The following is an 18,316-nucleotide window of genomic DNA, read 5'->3' as shown; positions in this document are numbered from 1 at the left end:
CGGTAAGAGAAAGTACAACAACATGTGAAGCTGTTCTAATCGTCAACGGACCAAGTGAGGAGTTCCATCCACCCTTCACAAAAAGAAAATACTTGCAGGGTCTACTGTAGAACAAGCGTGTAGCTTATGCTGGATGGTGACGAATTTTGGAGGAACTGAACTGAAACTAAATACCTGCAAAATTCTCGTGGGATGCCTGTGAAATACTTGCATTCAAAAGGTTATTCTGTAGTACTCTCTATAGCAACATGGCCCTGGTTCAATATCATTTTTTAGTTAAATCCATTTTTATATTAAAGACAGGATATTTATGCTTGAGAAAGAGAGGGACGTGCTGCTTCCAGAGCTAGAAGAAGCCAAGCGCCTATCGCTCTATCCGCCGGCCGCACAGAAGCTTCGCTTGGACGGGACGAGAGGAAGGTGAAGAACACAAGAAATGGGCTCCGGTTCACTGGCCACGCGGCCTTCTCCAACGGCGTTCCCGGCGCCGTTGCCCGCCCCCGGCCGCGGCCGGCTACACCGGGCGCCGCCTCACCTCTGCATGTACACCGGTATCTTCTTGTCCCTTCCTTTTTTTTCTTTCTCCATTCGGTGCTGATTCCAAGACTACACCCTATCGCATGGGCGAGTGAAATCGTAAGGCTAGCCCATTACCATTCAACCAAGTCTCAGGGTCTTTCCTCTCAGTGGTTCCAAAGCTATTGGACGCAATCCACAGGATAATTGATTTCTTTCAGTGATGTAACAACTTTGTACTTAAGTGTAGGATGTGAAGAAGTTATGCCTAGTGTTTTATCCATAATACCGACTTGAGTATTGCTGCTGTCGTCAATCACAAGTTTTCTTAAGCTATAATGTTTCTGCTACCATTGATATAATCAGTGGATTTCACTATGATAAAACCAGAACATGTTCCGTGTAGACTATTGCTTCAAAAAACAAAAAATAAATATTCCCCTTTAGGAACTGTGAGCTTCATTTCTTCAGAATCCTATGGAGATTTTAAACTTTAATTATCGTGCACACCATCTTACCTGTATACACTATTACACTGACTATATGCTAAGTCAGTACTTTCTGATACTCCAAAAATAACGTTTCACTGTTTCCGCTTGAACGCTTTTGAACCAGCACCTTCTGTTTTTGCATTGATAATAATAATTGTTATTCTTGCTGTTGTAGGCAAGCTGAGGGTTCTTACCATCAAAGCAACTCATAGTGGTCTGAGTGATGTATCTGTACAGAGCCCTCCTGATGATGAAGTCTCAGTGACCGGTGCTGCTTACAGCTTTAGAGGAGCAACAACATCACTTACGAACAAGATCTTAACCTCATCGAAGAAGATTACTCTTGTTAGACATGGTTTGAGCTCATGGAATGCGGAAAGCCGTGTCCAGGTTAGTATTACTTTTCAATCAGAGGGTGCTACCTCACTTGATTTTCAGACTTTTAATTGACTTTGGAGATGCATGAATGAATGTTTGTAAAATGCAATTTCTGTTCTACACATTGGAACGTATTTTCAATCAATGATTTTACAGATTCATTCAGGATACATGTTTATCTATTCTAGTGACTGGAAAAATGGATATATTAGCCATATACCATGGATGATAAGTTTGTAGTCCTTGCACGATTGTTTAAGAGTGAACTAAGATTTGTAACTACTTGAGTTCATTATACAAAATAAAAATTTTGTTTTTCGCTGAATAACTAGATGTACCTTTTGAATTCATTAATGAAATCATTGCTTTTGTCTAGGGAAGCTCAAATCTGTCTGTGTTAACAGAAACTGGTGCCAAGCAGGCAGAGAAATGTCGTGATGCTCTTGCAAACATGAAATTTGACGTTTGCTTCTCTAGTCCTATTTCACGAGCAAAGGTTCCAACTTCAAGTCCACTATCTGAATGTAATTAGCAAAAATATCAATATGATGCATTGATGCCGAATTGTGTAAGGTATAAATGACATTTCTATGCAGTCGACTGCCGAAATTTTATGGCAAGGAAAGGAAGAACCCCTTGTTTTTCTTGATTCATTGAAGGAGGCACACCTCTTCTTTTTAGAGGGCATGACCAATGGTATGTATAAACCTTATAGCTCATGATTCTTTTTGTCCGTTTCTGCAAATTGACCATATTACATACTTGGAGGCAGCGGATGCTAAGAAGCAATATCCAGAGTTGTACACCAAATGGAGGGAGGACCCTGCAAATTTTCATGTAAATGGCATATACCCAATTAGGGAGTTGTGGGGAACATCAAGACAAGCTTGGGAGGAAATCTTGCTTACTCCAGTATCAACTTTTGAGCCTTCCTAGTTATTTTTTTCTCTAGGGTGTGTCTTCAATTAGTTCAGGTTTGAACTCTTCTTCTTCTTTTTTTCTGACAGGGAGAAAACTTCTTGGTGGTTACACACAAATCTATTTTGCGTGCGCTCATCTGCACAGCACTAGGTCTTCCTCCTGAGAGGCAAGCTTGACCTTTTCTGGCTGCAATTTTGAGATTTATGCAGACCCTTAACAATAAAAAATTATGCTGAAAACATTATAAATTGCTTCACGATGTTATCTCATCGGGACTTCATCGCAATGATCATTTTTCTTTCCTGAAATAGCAAGTGAATAATGCAGGTTTCGTGCCATTGATGTAAACAACGGCGGCATGTGTGTCTTCACGGTCAACAAGGGAGGAGAAGCTATGCTCCAAGCACTCAATTTGACAGCACACATGTATAGTGATCACACCTATCAGTATTAATTTTCCTCTCTTTTTTCTTTGCACATGTATGCCTACCCTGTATATTATACATTCATTAGACTTGAGATTCTTGAAATGATTTGTTAAATGTGACCTTAGCGTGTATAATGATAGTTTGCACAAATTGCTCCTGACAGATGTGATTGTGGATGTGAATGTAAACTGAATCATGCTAAATCATTAAACCTTTGAGGAACGATGGTTTTCTGTGTATCACCATCTATAATGTGCTTGCTCAAATACTCCTTGAGTATAAAAAATTCCTTGTCTTGCAGAAATTTTCCTTAACAGATATTTTCAGAGGGATTTCCCTGAAGAGCTGATAGGTACAGTACAATTGAGATGCTGTTAGCCTAACCTACTGCTAAATGGCCAGTCCTCTAAAAGACAGATATGGGTTGTTTGTGACCCAAGAATTTTGTAGAAATTTCGTAGAAACTTTACAGAGAACATAGCGATTCCTAGAGGACCTGCCGAATTTCCTCAGCACAGACTGGGAAGTGGCTATTACCATGGAAGAAAATTTCGGCTGAAAATCGGCAACTTTCAGTCCTACCGGCCACCTCCGGTATTTGTGTTACCGGCCGAAATTGACCACCAAAATTATTCAAATTTGGCTGAAATTTGACTGAAATTGGACCAAAATTTGATCGAATCGTTTTACCGGTGCTCTCCAATTTTTTTTAAAAAATCCGAATTTTTTTCCATGGCTATTACTTTTTTTTTAAAGGACGGCAAGAGAATTGCCGAGCATATATTAAGAGAAAGAAAGGAAAAAAAAGCAAAGGTTCAGTACAACATCAAGGCTCCTGGAGAGAGTAGCAACTCATCCAAACCTTAAGGACAAACCGTTCCCATACCATTGGAAACATAGCTAGAGAGCTAGGAAGCGCTAAAAACAAAGTTTACAAGACAATAAAAACTAGAAACTTAGATCAGCCTCAAACATGAGCAAAAGCCAAGGTATGCATATCAATGTCCCCTTTTTATTTGAGGACTTTTACAGTACACCTAAATGAGTGTATACCGTCCATTTTCTTCATCCGGTGGTTTAGATTGGCCCAATGATACTCTATCGCCTAGCAGTATCATGGGTATCATTAAAGAGTATCATGGGTATCACAAGGGTAGGATTGGAAAAAAAACTATGATAAACTTGTAAATTATATGTTTAATTAGGGAAGATCAAAATGTTAGTTTATTCTTCGGATAAGCTTTCACTTATTCTGTTCATTTCATTTATTAGGGTTTCCACCCTCCGTCGGTCGGTCGATGATGGGTGACGAAAGTCCAAAGTCCGGTCAGTCAATGACGTAATTACCCCTAAATGTATCAAGATAATTACAATAATACCTACTAAAATAGACGGTTAGATCACAACAATGATACTCTCTATCATCTAGTATCATTGTGTACTGTAAAGGTTCTCTTTTATTTTGTATGCCACCTCCAGCGCAATTATGCTTTCTCCTTGGAAAATTCTCCTATTTCGTTCTTTTCAAATGTTCCACCAGAAGTATAAAATTGCTCCACCAAATTTTTTCTGATGGTGCTTCTCAACTTTTAAGCGTGCTTTTTTCCACCATGATCCGACAGTGTTGTAGGCTTGGAGCTCTGGCAGGCTGTAAACGACATCCAAGCTACAATGTACAACCAAACTTGATGAGTGAAGTGGCAGGTTTTGCATAAGTGTTTCGGCGTTTCTTCATGTGTTAGACAGAGCTTATAGTGTTGATGATGAGGCCAACCTCTTTTTGCAAGATTATCCGCTGTTAGGATTTTACTTTGGATAAGTACCCATGCATTTCGGCTCAGTTTTTGCTTTCCAAACTGGTTTCATATCAAAACTGATGTAAGAACCTATGAGCTGGATTCGGTAAGCACTCTTGCACGTGTATTCTCCGTGTGGGGTCCATCTCCATGTGATTGTGTCCCTAAGATCAAGGCTTATGTAGTATTCATTAATTTCTTCCCATAGCCGCACCAATTCCTCGAGTTCTTGATGAGTGGATAGATGTCTTAAGTGTCGAAACCAATTATGATCAGTGAGATTTTTGTGCACCGTCACATTCTTTCTTTTTGATCTTCCATATAAGGTTTTGGCAATGTTTTTAGGAGCCTGACCATTGACCCAACTGGAATGCCAGAAGGATGCTTTCCGGCCATCTCCTATAGTGACTGTGGTGGAAGCATGGAATAAGTCCCTATCTTCCTGGTCGCAGGGGATTTGCAAGTTTTTCCATAGCCGGTCTTCATCCCGACTTTGATGCCACATCCATCTTAGTCTTAAGGCTCTTGCAAATTTTTGGATATATGAAAATCCAAGCCTTCCCAGCTCTTTTGGTTTGCACACTGTATTCCAATTTACCAGGCAGTGACCTCCGCTAACACTTTTAGGTTCCTCTCCTTTCCAGAGAAAACTCCGACATATTCTATCAATCCTCTTCGCCGGCCACTTTTGAAGTGGGGAAACAGTTAGATGATATGTGGGTTGCGAGGAGACTTATGACTTATGACAGTGGACCTTATTAGTTCGTCAAAAAGGAGATGATGATGTATCCTTCCCCTTGACTCACAAATTTTCTGATGAGAAAACAATGCAGTTGGAACCAGAATGAGATAAGGATCTCTCAACTTACCCTCCTATATATGGATCATGATCCTCTGACTTTACCCCTCTGAAGTCACCGTGATTTTACTCCAAACCGAAAAATGTTGCATAACTGACTGGAAAATATTGCATAACGAACCAGAAAACGTTGAACTAGCTATGCAACCAGAAAATATTACATAACTAACAGAAAAATATTGAACTCCAGTGAAGTTCAGATTCAATTTTAAACGTAGATCATAGATTGAACGGCTGTTAGAGTGAAATCATAGGGGTGAAATGAGAGGATCTGTATCCCCAATATCTGTCTAATCAGAGGAAGCTTGGACCTCGACCAACCCACCATAAAAAAATACAATGGTTGTGTGAAACATCATGGATAATTTAGTTAAATCTATTAATTATTCTGAAATGTACACGTCATGTCGACACGTCTTTAATTTGACCAAAGCGGTAGCACAAGATAAAGTCGCCAAAATAAAATGAACTAAAATGAAATTTCTGCAGTTGAAGTTGTAGACATGGATCAAAACTAGGCATGAGATGTTTTGGAGTTTCAGACCGTTGATGCAACAAGAACCAGCAGCTGTTACACAAACAAACTGTGAACCATACCATGTGGAAGAGGTCACTTGCAACAGAAGGGTTATCTCTAAATCTGCTCATGGCAACAGAGGGCTTGTCGGTGTGTAAATGGAATACATGAGACGAAGAAGCAGAGGATAACTGCGACAAATCAGGAGATGAGAGCCCCCCTGACATGGTCGCAGAATGTCTGTACCTGCCCGCAGATCGCTGGCCAGCCGGCATGGCTGTTGCCGTTCTTCCCCAGGTCCGATATGGCGCCCGCAGCCGCGATGGCGCCGGTGAGAACCATGCTCTCACGCGGTTACGTATGGAGCGTGGGGGCAACGCTCCACGGTGAAGCCCAACCGCGCGCCGTCACGACCCTGAGCACGACGGCGACGACCCTCGGTGCCTTGGCCATGTTGGTGGTTGTCGTCTAAGGTGATCGATCGAGGTGCGTGAGAGAGCAACAGGAAGGGAAGGCGTCGTGAACAGAATTGCTGAGGGTGATGCTCGATCGATCAGTAAGCCGTGGAAGTTTAATTTGAAGTAGGTGAAGAGCTAGTTCATGATTAATCATATATATCGTCATATATACTCATGTACTCCACTAATTGGTCGTTACGGCCGGTACGATGTCCATAGACTAGCAAATTTCTTGACCTATCAACTGAACAAATTTCAAGAGTTATGTTGCAGTTGCATGAGACGGACTCGATCAGTCTTCAACTTTTGCAGACAGAAGCAATGGAGCATTTAACTGAATTTGCGCTTCAGTCTAAATAAAACTGTTTCCCCCTGAGATCTTTAATTTCTTAGATACGTAGTTGCAGTATTTACATCCAAAAACATCCTTCTTTAGGCTTGCATTCACTCACATACATAACTGAACTTGTGTCCACCATCCCTTTTATATATAAAAAATGGCTTAAAAAGACTAGTTTTGAAAGGAAAGAAATGACTAGGGATGGATGGAGACAACCTTTCAAACTGGAAAACGAATAAAAGCACATCGTTGGATGTTTTGGTTCTATTCCCTTTGATGATTGAAAAGTCAGTCTAAAATTTGAGAATCCTGAGCACTAGATGATAACTTATTGCTAAACGACTTATTCTCAAGCTGGATCGCTCCTCGTTCTTTTCTTAATCTCGGATTGGTTGAGAGGTTATATATAGTGAGTGAAGAAGATATAGTCAGCGGTAACAACTTAAAGTATTCTGGTAACATTTTTTGGAAATATAGAGAGAGCTATTCTAGATAACAGAGGGCTCCGGGGCACACGTTGTAAAGAACTGGTTCTGGTAGTTCAGCTCATCCGATGCAACTAAACTAAATAGGGTTCTATTTGATAGTTCTTCAGCTTCTAACTCCACATTAGATCTTAAGTTTGTAAGGTAAGATAAGATAGTTTAAATATCTATTTTTAGACTAAAATAAAAACAAATAGCTCATCCAAATACTATTGGTGTGCTCACGATTCCAGTTTCACGAATTTCTGAAATTAAAAATATCCAGCTACAAATTTTTTTTTTTGAATTTAGAACAGACCCTACGTCTGGGAACTCTATCTTGAGATCCAGGACGCAGACGGAGCGAGTGAGCTTGAGTTCATTGAAGGAGACGGGACGTGAGCCTGTCCTAGAAGAACTCAAAAGATAGGTTAGGAGAACATTGAACCTGAATAATGCTTACATTTGCATGGACGTATGGTTATTAATATATATCCTGTACTCCTGGGATCCTATATATGAAGAAAAAGAAATGCAAATGGTAACAGCTGCATTGGTATATATGGCCAATGATCTATAGTTGGAAAAGCATATATAATGCGATCAAATTAACAGCTGCATTTTCTTGACATGCTGCCTGCTAGACTAAAAAGGTCGAATTTCGACAAGGTTAATTTTGAAATGACTAGCTAGGTTGATCGAGTTGAGTACTGAGAGTTGTACGTCCTTATTGGCACGTACGGATCACTCATGCATGCAGCTGGCTGATCAATCTCGTGTCCTGTTCCTCTGGGATTATATTTATAGCTAGAAATCTACGATGCCACTTCACACGAGATAGCTAGACTAGACATTTTCTGTTCCGAGGCAGCTTGAGCAGGTAAAATTTTATGTAATTTTTTCCTCTATATGTCATATATTTTGGTGGCACAGTCCAAGTGCTCACCGCACCGCGAGGGCTACAGCCGCAGGCTTCTCACATGCCCTCAGCCCAAACGCCTCCCTCTGCCTCTCACTGCTCGATGCCTCCACACGATCACACTACCGACTTGCGAGAGGCCGATTTGGAGTTCGAGGAGCATGGCTATCTCATTGATTATGGAATGTTATGTGATCTATAGCAGCATCCAATTTGACTAATTGGGTCACTTAGTAGACTACGCCGCTGCTGTGATCTTTTCTGTTAGCCGGTTGTCTAGCTAAAAGATGGACAAATAACATGTCTGATTCTACATTTGGTAGATGATAATCTATCTATTTTGCAATATGTAGATGATATTATTATTTTCATAGACTATAACATAGAATAGGCTAAAAATATGAAACTCATTCTTAGTGTGTTCAAACAACTCTCGGGTTGAAAATAAACGTCCATAAAAACGAGTTGTTCTGCTATGGTGAGACAAAGAGACCAATATACTTATTTATTTGGGTTTAATATTAATACATACGCTTTTAAATACCTTAACATTCCAATGCATCACTAGAAATTAAGAAATATTGATTGGAAGGGGGTTGATAATAGATTCGAATGAAAATTGAGCAGTTGAAAAGGTAAGATGATGTCTGCTGGAGGCCGATTAGTGCTACTTAATTCGGTCTTCATTAGTCTTCATATTTTTATGATATCTTTCTTTGAGATCTCACGAGGAGTCCTTAAACAGTTAGATTATCTATGATCCATGTTCTTCTGGCAAGAAGAAAATCACAAGAAGAAGTATAGACTGACACGCTGGGACATTCTTTGCCTACCCAAGGATCAAGGGGTTTGGAAATTACCACGGTCAAAAATATGTGTCTTCTAAGTAAATGGCTTCTTAAGCTATTTAATGAGGATAGGGTTTGGTAACATCTGCTCAGCAATAAGTATCTTGGTTTTAAAGAGCTCACACAAGTCCAAGGATAGCTAGGAGATTCACACTTTTGGACTGGTTTTATGAAAATTAAAAATGAATTTCTCAAATGGGGTCTTTTTAAATATAGAATGAGAAGCAAACTCGCTTCTGGAATGATATTTGGCTGAGTAAATACCCACTAAGCCAATTTTATCCCTTGATGTACCAGGTAGTGAGACATAAACAAGCCACAATAGCGAAGGTCATGAGAAGCATACATCTTAATTTATCCTTCAGCTGACCGATCATTAGGAACAAACTAATTGAATGACAATAATTGACATTGTAACTTATTCATATCCAGCTCTCTAATGATAGAGATATTTACAAATGTAATCTAAATGGGAAAGGATAATTTACCGTCCAATCGATATACAAACAAATGCTAAACCAACCTATCAATATCCCAAACAAGTGGCTTTGGCAACTCAAGCTTCTGTTAAAAACAAAAGTTTTCTTATGATACATAGGACATGAGGTGATTTTGACCAAAGATAACATGGTCAAAAAAAAAAAATGGCAGTCTAAAGTGCTCCTTTTGTAATCATAATGAAACTATCCAACACCTTTTTTTAATTGTTCATTAGCTAAGACTATATGGTATATTATTATAATAACCTTAGGGATTAAAAAACCGAGGAACGTGTCACATATGATCGGTAATTGGTTACGGAAGATAGGAGCTAAGAAAAAAAGAACAATCTTAGTTGGGATATCGGTAACGTTTGGGGTCACTTGGCTCTGTCGTAGTGATATAGTATTTTATAAAAAAAACAAAAATATCATTCATGCAAACGCTTTTCAAAGTCACTTATTGGCTAAGGTTATTGAGGCTTCTACACAGGGAGGATCAAAAGGTAGAGTTTATGATGGTTTATCATATATTGAAGGTGGTGACAATAGAACTCTTGACTAAACATGGATGGTCATATAGTTACAGATTGCAAGCTTCATGACTCTTTATCTTTTTACTTTGTTTTTCCTCTCCGTGAGATGTTAGACTGCATATGCCATAGCTTTGTAATAATTAATTGTTAGTTATATGCATCTTATGATGCAAAAAGCCGGATGCTTACCCATTTTTTAAAAAAGCTATTGCATTTGATATGATTATTTCTGTTCTTTTGAGTTTTCTTATTGGTCAACGTCCAGATATATTAGTCAGCCTATATTTGCGATATCCAATTTGAGATGTTTATGGACATATATATCTGATTTATAATTATAGTGCATGATCTGATTAATTTTGTAGTTCCTTTATATACTTTGAACATACTTTCAAGCCACAACGACCCAAAACATAGGTCATATAGCGAAGAGTCATCATTTACCAGCATAACAAGTTTAACCAAGAGACAAATGTTAATATGAAAACAACATGTAGCTACCTATCCCACATGCGCTCTATCACCTCAAAATGTACCTGGAAAGTAAGCAATGGTGAAATTTGAAATCACAACAACCGAATTTGCTTTAACAAGCTATTTAGCCACATTTGGTTAAACGATTATCTTTAATAGAAATTGAAAATAGAACACGCTAACAACATCTGGAGAATTATGACTAAGCAAGACCAGTAACAACATTAACAATTTTAGCATTCTCTATCTTGATCCTTCACAATCGTATCATATATAAGTCAAATTAAAGACTTTCTTGCAAAGTAAGACATCAATGCTATCAAATTAAAAAATATCATATGAATGCATATATATGCACATATCATACTCTTCTTCACCTTTACCCCTTCGAGTAACATGAGGGTATGCACCGTATCCCTTCTCAGGTAATGTATGATGTCGCATCAGTACGGTCGATGCTACAAGACGACGATAAACTTTCAATGCAAGAAATACACATGTATGTCATGCCTCATGCATTGGCCACAGCATAACTTTCAGGATCACATACTTCTATACAAAGAAGCATATCGCTTTAAGAATTACATAGAATACGTTTCATGCATGAACGAAGATATAACTTTCAATATATATAAATAATTCAAGTATTGGATATGAGGAATAATAACAATTACAAGTATGCGACATACTCACATTTTATTAAATAGATTAATAGAAAGCGCATCAAGGCAACCAAATAATAGGTCAAAAAGTAGCAATTTGCTACATTCACTTCTTCATTGACGATGAAGACAGAAAATAGATGTGTTCCGAAACAACACCTCTGAACAAGTGCATGAATTAACGTCGAAACGCCGTAACAATCAAAATCAAAAGAAAACATGCTTCTACGCTTAAAAACCCACGACAACCGTAGTCTACTAAAAAGACATTTACCACTTCACCTGTAAGATGCAAGAACTTCCTCTAACGAGACGAAAGACCGAAGAACAGCACACAACGCGAATTAGCAGTGCTCCGGCGACGCACTGTTGGATCGAGATGGGCAAGCCACCCTCTCTCTATATTCCTCGTTGCCATCCTGCGGTGCGGATGAGAGGAAGGGTTACGTTCTGACAAGACTGGGCTAGGCCATGAGACAAGGCCGATGCATGCTTGGTTTGGTTCGAGTTCACAACAGCAGCATCAGGCATCAGCCAAGGGGATCCAAGAAACCACACGGCGGCGGCCTCTCCTCCTCACCACGTCGTACGGGTACAACGGGAGCGAGGTATGCTCAACATCATCTCCCTTTTTCTCCTCCTCAACTGGACATCATCCTAGGTGTATTTATGGGCGCTCATTTGCACACGAGTCGGAGTTACTATGCTCCAACTTGCAGCTGATAGTTTCATCCATACAAGCGCTCAAGAATTTGACGCTTAGAATACATAGCTGAACGAAGAGAGATCGATATCCGTTGTTAGCGTAAAAACATGGATCCAGCCGATTGGAGGGAGGGATTGATCAGATCCTATATTTATTTACATATGAACACCACCAAAATACTACTACTAATCTACTAGTGGGGAGTGAGGAGTGGAGAAAGCGAAGTGTGGGAAGGGAAAGCCGAAAGCTCCAAGCTTTTGTTCGAGTCCTCCTCTCCAACACCTACACTACACTGGTGCCTGCCCTCCCGGAGGAGAGGACTGCTGCGCTGCGGTTTCCATCCATCCATCATCGCAAGCACGCGCGCGGGAGACCGGGGGACTCCTCCCTCCCCAGTCCCCACCGATGGCGGCGATCACCGCGCTGCTGCTCCCTCCTCCTGCCACCTCCTACCGCCTCCACCGCGCGCCTCTCATCCGCCTTGCCTCCTCCTCCTCCTCCTCCTTCTCCCACTTCCGCCCCTCTTCCTCCCGCCGCCCATCCTCCTCCTCCTTCTCCGGGGCCGGCAGCGGTGACGGGGGCGAGATCCTCCACGTCTCGCCGCCCGCCGCGCCCCCGGGGGCCCCCGTCTACGTCACGCTCCCCGCCGACGCCGTCGGCCCGGGGAGCCGCGTGGCGCGGCGCCGCGCCATGGCGGCCTCGCTCGCGGCGCTCGCCAGCGCCGGGGTCGCGGGCGTCACCGTGGAGCTCTGGTGGGGCGTCGTCGAACGACAGGGGCCCGGGGAGTACGACTGGGCCGGGTATCTTGAGCTCGCCGCCATGGCGCGCCGCTACGGGCTCCGCGTCCGCGCCATCCTCGCCTTCCACCAGTGCGGGGCCGGGCCGCAAGACCCGCTCTGGTGCATCCCTCGCGTTTGCCCTCTGCTCTTAATACTCCTATTTGATCTGTTCTTCTTTTGTTAGGTTTTAGAGTATGCTTGCGAGTACAACAGTTCTGGTGTCGAATGTAAAAATCTTGGAACGCCACTCCAAAAAACGAATTGACATTTTAATGGGTTGATCTCCTAAAAAGTATATGACACTAACAATACTTGTATAACCAACCTACATTCATAATTGCTCACAATGTCACAAATGGTGTAAAAATTGCAGCTTTTCACTATGCAACCCCTCAAGGCCTCAACCCATTAAAGTGTCAATTTATTCCACGATACATGGCTGCATGCTGCCCATTCAGAAATTTCTCTTCTGGTCTGTGTAACTGTTACTGAGGTGGAGGTTGGAGTAGACCTTGCCGGAGCATATTCACCATATTAATCATCTCTCAGGAGCAACAATGTTGTCATAACACAGGTAGAAAGCCTTGGAGGTCATGTGTGGATGATGCATATTCTAACAGGCATGAAGGGTGGCATAGTTTTTTAAAGATTCAGTAATCCCTGAGATTGCAACTTATCCTTCAAATTCTCGATGTTCCTGTTGTAAGAAAGTAGTCAAGCTTGTTTATGGAGTACTATTTTTTATCATGCCTGTAGCCTGAATCTAGTGCGTGTAGATCATGCAGTGTTCAAGAGCTAAGGAAAATTGATCTGCATTTAAGGATGCTTCTACCGTTCGCCTTTTTCTAAATAGGACATGCAATTACATTGTACTACAAGGCACTGAATTCTCAGTCGAAAAAGAGTACCATAAGCATAAGCCACCGATGCAAATATTTAGCATTATGGTCATGCCCATGAGATGCTATTATTGTTCCCTTTCACTTTATTTTTCTTAGAGTGAATTGCACAAAATTACAACTATTATGCCATTTGTAACACAAAAACTACAACTATTGTGCATAGTAACACAAAATTACAAGTTTTGTACACCAATTTCACACATAACCCGATTTTCCTTATCTCTGCCGTCGAAATTTACTGTTCACCAGTATTGTTTACCAATGCAAAAATATTTTTTATATATGATGGACTAATTTTTAAAATTATTTTCAGACCTAGGTTAAATGGAGCATTACAAAGAAACTTATTTTTTCACCATATAATCTAGGGTTGGAAATATATTTAGAAATTAGTCAATCATATAAGAAAAATATTAGTGGATTTTTCCAGATTTTTAGGATTTTATTTGAGACCCTAACAATTGTTAGAAGTTATAAAAGTAGTCATTTTTGGAGAATTTTAGTTTAAATTCTGCACAAGCTTTTTGGGTGAATCTAATTAAAATGGGTTGCACATGGATTATGGAACACGCACAAAAAGTTCTAGGATTTTTGGAGAAACAGAAAACCATTGATTTTGTATCAGTGAACAGTGAAGTTCGATGGCAAAGATAACATAAATCGGGTTTTGTGTGAAATTGGTGTACAAAACTTGTAGTTTTGTGTTACTAGGCACAATAGTTGTAGTTTTGTGTTACAAATGACACAATAGTTGTAGTTTTATGCAATTCACTCTTTTTCTTATATATCTCATTGTTTATAGTTCATTAGGGACGTAATGGTTAATCGAATATGTGGATTTGCTCATCTGTTTCCAAAGAACAGTAAATGGTATGGCAAATGCCTCACACAAGGATTGCCTATTTAGAGATGACTGGCTGTAATGCTAAGCATGGAATGCAGTGTGCTCATAGCGCTCACATTGCATCTAAAAGAAGGCCTCACGTTACATGCACCAAATGACACACTCATGCGCACACAACAATGTGGCCGCAATTAAGGCCCAATAAGATACGAGCCAAGAGTTATCAATGTATTGCTACATAAGAGGTTTTAAACTAGGTTGGTATGGATGTTGTGAGGTACAGCTTGAGCTCCCTCACTGTCAAGAGCGAAGTAGAGGAATGTAGTAGAGTGAACTGAATAATGGCATGCGAGCTATTACGGCAAATTGGAGCCAACTTCGGGAGACCGAGAGAGTTGGCTAGAAAATTGCAGTATTTTCCTATCAGCGTGGTAGAGACTGTTTTTTTAGGGGAATGGAAACAATAGGGAAGACTGATATTAGTGCATAGATCTGGGTGCATGGGCTTGTGTTGGGCTACACGGTACACTCATTTTGGGCCACTGTAGACACCGGTACATATCTTATTTATTTGGGTGGGCTAGAATATCTATTTTTCTGTTCGGGCTCAAGTCGTTAGGGGCTATTGCCAATGCAATATAGTCAACAACAACTACAACTGACCCTTTTTTTCCCAAGCAAGTAGGGGATGGCTCAATGCAATATGGTCGTGCGATAGAAATGGAAACTAGTTGGTATATGACTGTTTTTGTTTATGGTGCCTGGATTGTAGATTATCGATGTAATTATCAAATGCCAAAATGAATTTCGCTGTGAATTTTTTCTGAACACTTTAATCAATGGAATGACCCAAAATATCTTTTTTTATTCCTTGCTGGATGTACTAGCACTTGCTCTTTCCCGAAAGTGTCACCCGAATGGAGGTTACTATTGACTTGAAAAAGTTATTTGTGTGATCCAGAAAGTAATACGAAGCCACATGCTATTATGTTAGCCGCTCGTGAAATAAAATCCATTATGATTTTGCAACTTTGTAATTGTTTTCCTTTCTAGATGCCTCCCCCCCCCCCCGCCCCAAGCTATTCTTCAGTCTTCACGCTTTTTGACCTTGTGATGGACGCAATTATCAAATGCCAAAATGAACTTCTGCATAGACTTTGTGAGCATTTTAATAAATGGAAGGTCCCCAGATATTAATTTTGGCATGTCGGATGTGCTAGTACTTGCACTTTCCCAAAAGTGACACCTGTATGGCGGTTACATTTAACTTGAAACATGATCTAACGAATAATATGAAACCACGGTCCACTATGTCAAGTATCGGTGAAATAAAAATCCATTATGATTTTACCGCTTTGTAAATGTAGGTAGCCAAATCTAGGTAGTAGGCGTTTTTTTTTTTGGGTAGTATAGAGCCAAGCTATATTCACACTTTTTGTCACTATAGTGGAAAGTTCGATTCACTGGGTATTGTATTTATGCCCACAAAAGTATCTCTCCTTTCTGATTAATGGTTGGAATTTCCTCTCTTTCCAGGATCCCTCTTCCGCAATGGGTGCTTGAGGAGATGGATAAGTTTCCAGACTTGTCATATACTGATAAATACCAACGGAGAAACAAAGAATACATCTCATTGGGGTGTGATGTTCTTCCTGTTCTGAAAGGAAGATCACCTATGCAAGCTTACTCAGACTTCATGAGGAGTTTCCGCAATAATTTTGAATATTACCTTGGGGGCACAGTAACAGTTTGTATTCTCCCTTGGTGTTTACGCACATAAAGATAGTACACCAGCATAAGGATGTAAATCTCTTACAACTTTGTCTTTCAGGAAGTTCAAATTGGAATGGGCCCAGGAGGTGAGCTTAGATATCCATCATGCCCAACTGAGAAGCTAAATCAGTCTGGCAGCTCATATGAATTTGGGGAATTTCAGTGTTATGACAAGGTAGACTGCCAAATAATATTCTTAGTCCTAAAATAATATTAACTGCCCTATGTAATTCTGTCCACTCCTTATACCATTTTAAGGATGCAAAAGTGCAATACTAGGAAAAGGGTTTCATTCATTTTTTTATAATTTAGTCTCCGTAAACTTTATTCTGTTGTGAAACCACAATCTCGTGTGTTTTATTGCATGGCTTGCATGGCTCTCGTGAAGGGCTTTGGATTTTGCAATCTGATAATGTATTTGCATTACAAGATTGAATTATGACGTATGTGTTTTGTTCTACTATGACAGTTTATGCAAGCATCATTGAGTGCTCGTGCACAGATTCTTGGGTTGCAAGAGTGGGGGAATGGCGGTCCAACTGGCACAGATGGCTCGCAGCAGAACCTTGAAGAAACTAGTTTTTTTCGCGCTGATGGAGGATGTTGGGATACACCTTATGGTCGTTTTTTCCTTGAGTGGTATTCGGGAATGCTTCTCCTCCATGGGGAGAGGTTATGCATGATAGCTGATGCAATTTTCTCTGGTACTGGTGTGACCATATCAGGAAAGGTTGCTGGCATACATTGGCACTATTATACTTGTTCACACCCATCTGAACTGACAGCTGGCTACTATAATACACTATTGAGAGATGGTTATCTTCCTATCGCTCAGATGTTTGCTAGATACAAAGCTGCACTGTGTTGTGGTTGTTTTGACCTGAGAGACGCAGAAAGAACTGATTCAGAGAGCAGTCCAGAAGGGACTCTCCGTCAGCTCGTAGGAGCTGCTCAAATGTGCAACCTTCCTCTGAATGGTGAAAATTCTGTGACAAGGCTGGACGACACATCACTGACTCAAGTCATAAGAAGCTCAAGGCTATACTCAAGTCGTGCTTCAGGAACATCTTTTTCCTTCAACTATGTTAGGATGAACAATAGATTTTTTGAGTTCCACAATTGGAGTCGATTTACCAAGTTTGTTAGGCAGATGTCAGATGCCAGGACCTTTCTAGCAAGACTAGACTTCAGGAGAGGGCAGCGATACCTGTCTTCCATGTCAGTTGTTTGGGTAGTTAGTCGGGCATGTGCATATACATGAAAATTATCAAAGTGATTGGAATCATCATGCGCCTGTAATTTCAAAAATAAATGATTCGATAACATGGAAGGAAAAGTTCCGCTCGGTAAATGGCTCATTTTTTTGTTGCCAGAAGGGCAGGAAAGGTGTTGCTGCTGACCAAATCTTGAAGGTCTATGCTGTAAAGTGGTAGTCAGTATAGTTGTTGTCAACAATGTTTGATCTTTCCAAGATAATATTTTTATGCTATAACATGCCCTGGTGAATATTGTGTAGTAGTTCGATTTTTTGGTATTGTTGTTGTTGATATTCACCAGTTATGAACTAGCTTAGCTGTTCGTGAAGGCTTTATCAACCTCATGTCATCAGCCTTACTCGGCTGGAATGCACTTCGAGAATATAGTAGATGATCGAACCAATTTTTACTCTAGTCCTTGTTGCCGCTGCAAACAAGAAAACGGTTATGCTGCTTCAGTAGATTGAACTTCATTTGGTATGTATTACATTTGCCTACTCTTCCATAGTCCATAATGTACAATGTTTCACCATACAGTTAACTGACTGACTGGAAAAATGCAGAGCAATCCGTTCTCCTGCTGACCTGACGAACCTCCTCCTTAAAGGGTTTTTTTTTTTTTTTTATTAATCCTCCTTGAAGTTGGCGTGCTCGCTGCAACCAACAACTAACCTAGTACCCCAGTGTATTACACATCACCAAAGCAGGTATCCCTCCCTGAGAAGTCACCTGGAAACAAAATTCTAGAGGTATTCCGGAAGTGTGTTGTTTCAGCTGCAATATTATCCAGGTAGGCCACAACCATATGCAAGCCTTACACGTAGCATGAAAAAAGAAAACTACTTTATACCTTGACTTGAATCTGGCAACAAATCTGGACAATGTTGCATAGAATGGCCACTTATTCTGCTGGAAAATTAGCCTGTATATACGCTTGAAAATGACGACTATAATATATGATGAACCACTC

General features: G+C 40.4%; 2 protein-coding genes across 2 annotated transcripts; both read left to right on the top strand.

Annotated features, from left to right (window-relative positions):
* Nucleotides 1–323: 323 nt before the first annotated feature.
* On the top strand, nucleotides 324–2,896 carry LOC133930422 (probable 2-carboxy-D-arabinitol-1-phosphatase). Its single transcript, XM_062377101.1, has 7 exons — nucleotides 324–551; nucleotides 1,183–1,397; nucleotides 1,762–1,881; nucleotides 1,982–2,081; nucleotides 2,158–2,297; nucleotides 2,393–2,472; nucleotides 2,634–2,896. The coding sequence occupies exons 1-7, from the start codon at nucleotides 437–439 to the stop codon at nucleotides 2,758–2,760; spliced, it is 897 nt and encodes a 298-aa protein (XP_062233085.1). The 5' UTR covers nucleotides 324–436; the 3' UTR covers nucleotides 2,761–2,896.
* A 9,166-nt stretch (nucleotides 2,897–12,062) lies between these two features.
* Nucleotides 12,063–17,608, top strand: LOC133930331 (beta-amylase 1, chloroplastic-like). Its single transcript, XM_062376999.1, has 4 exons — nucleotides 12,063–12,691; nucleotides 15,854–16,064; nucleotides 16,149–16,265; nucleotides 16,560–17,608. The coding sequence occupies exons 1-4, from the start codon at nucleotides 12,198–12,200 to the stop codon at nucleotides 17,349–17,351; spliced, it is 1,614 nt and encodes a 537-aa protein (XP_062232983.1). The 5' UTR covers nucleotides 12,063–12,197; the 3' UTR covers nucleotides 17,352–17,608.
* The last annotated feature ends 708 nt before the right edge of the window (nucleotides 17,609–18,316 follow it).

This window comes from Phragmites australis, chromosome 1, assembly GCF_958298935.1.
Source record: "Phragmites australis chromosome 1, lpPhrAust1.1, whole genome shotgun sequence".
NCBI lineage: Eukaryota > Viridiplantae > Streptophyta > Magnoliopsida > Poales > Poaceae > Phragmites > Phragmites australis.
Note: the sequence above shows the minus strand (reverse complement) of the source record. Positions and strands in the feature narration are given on the sequence as shown.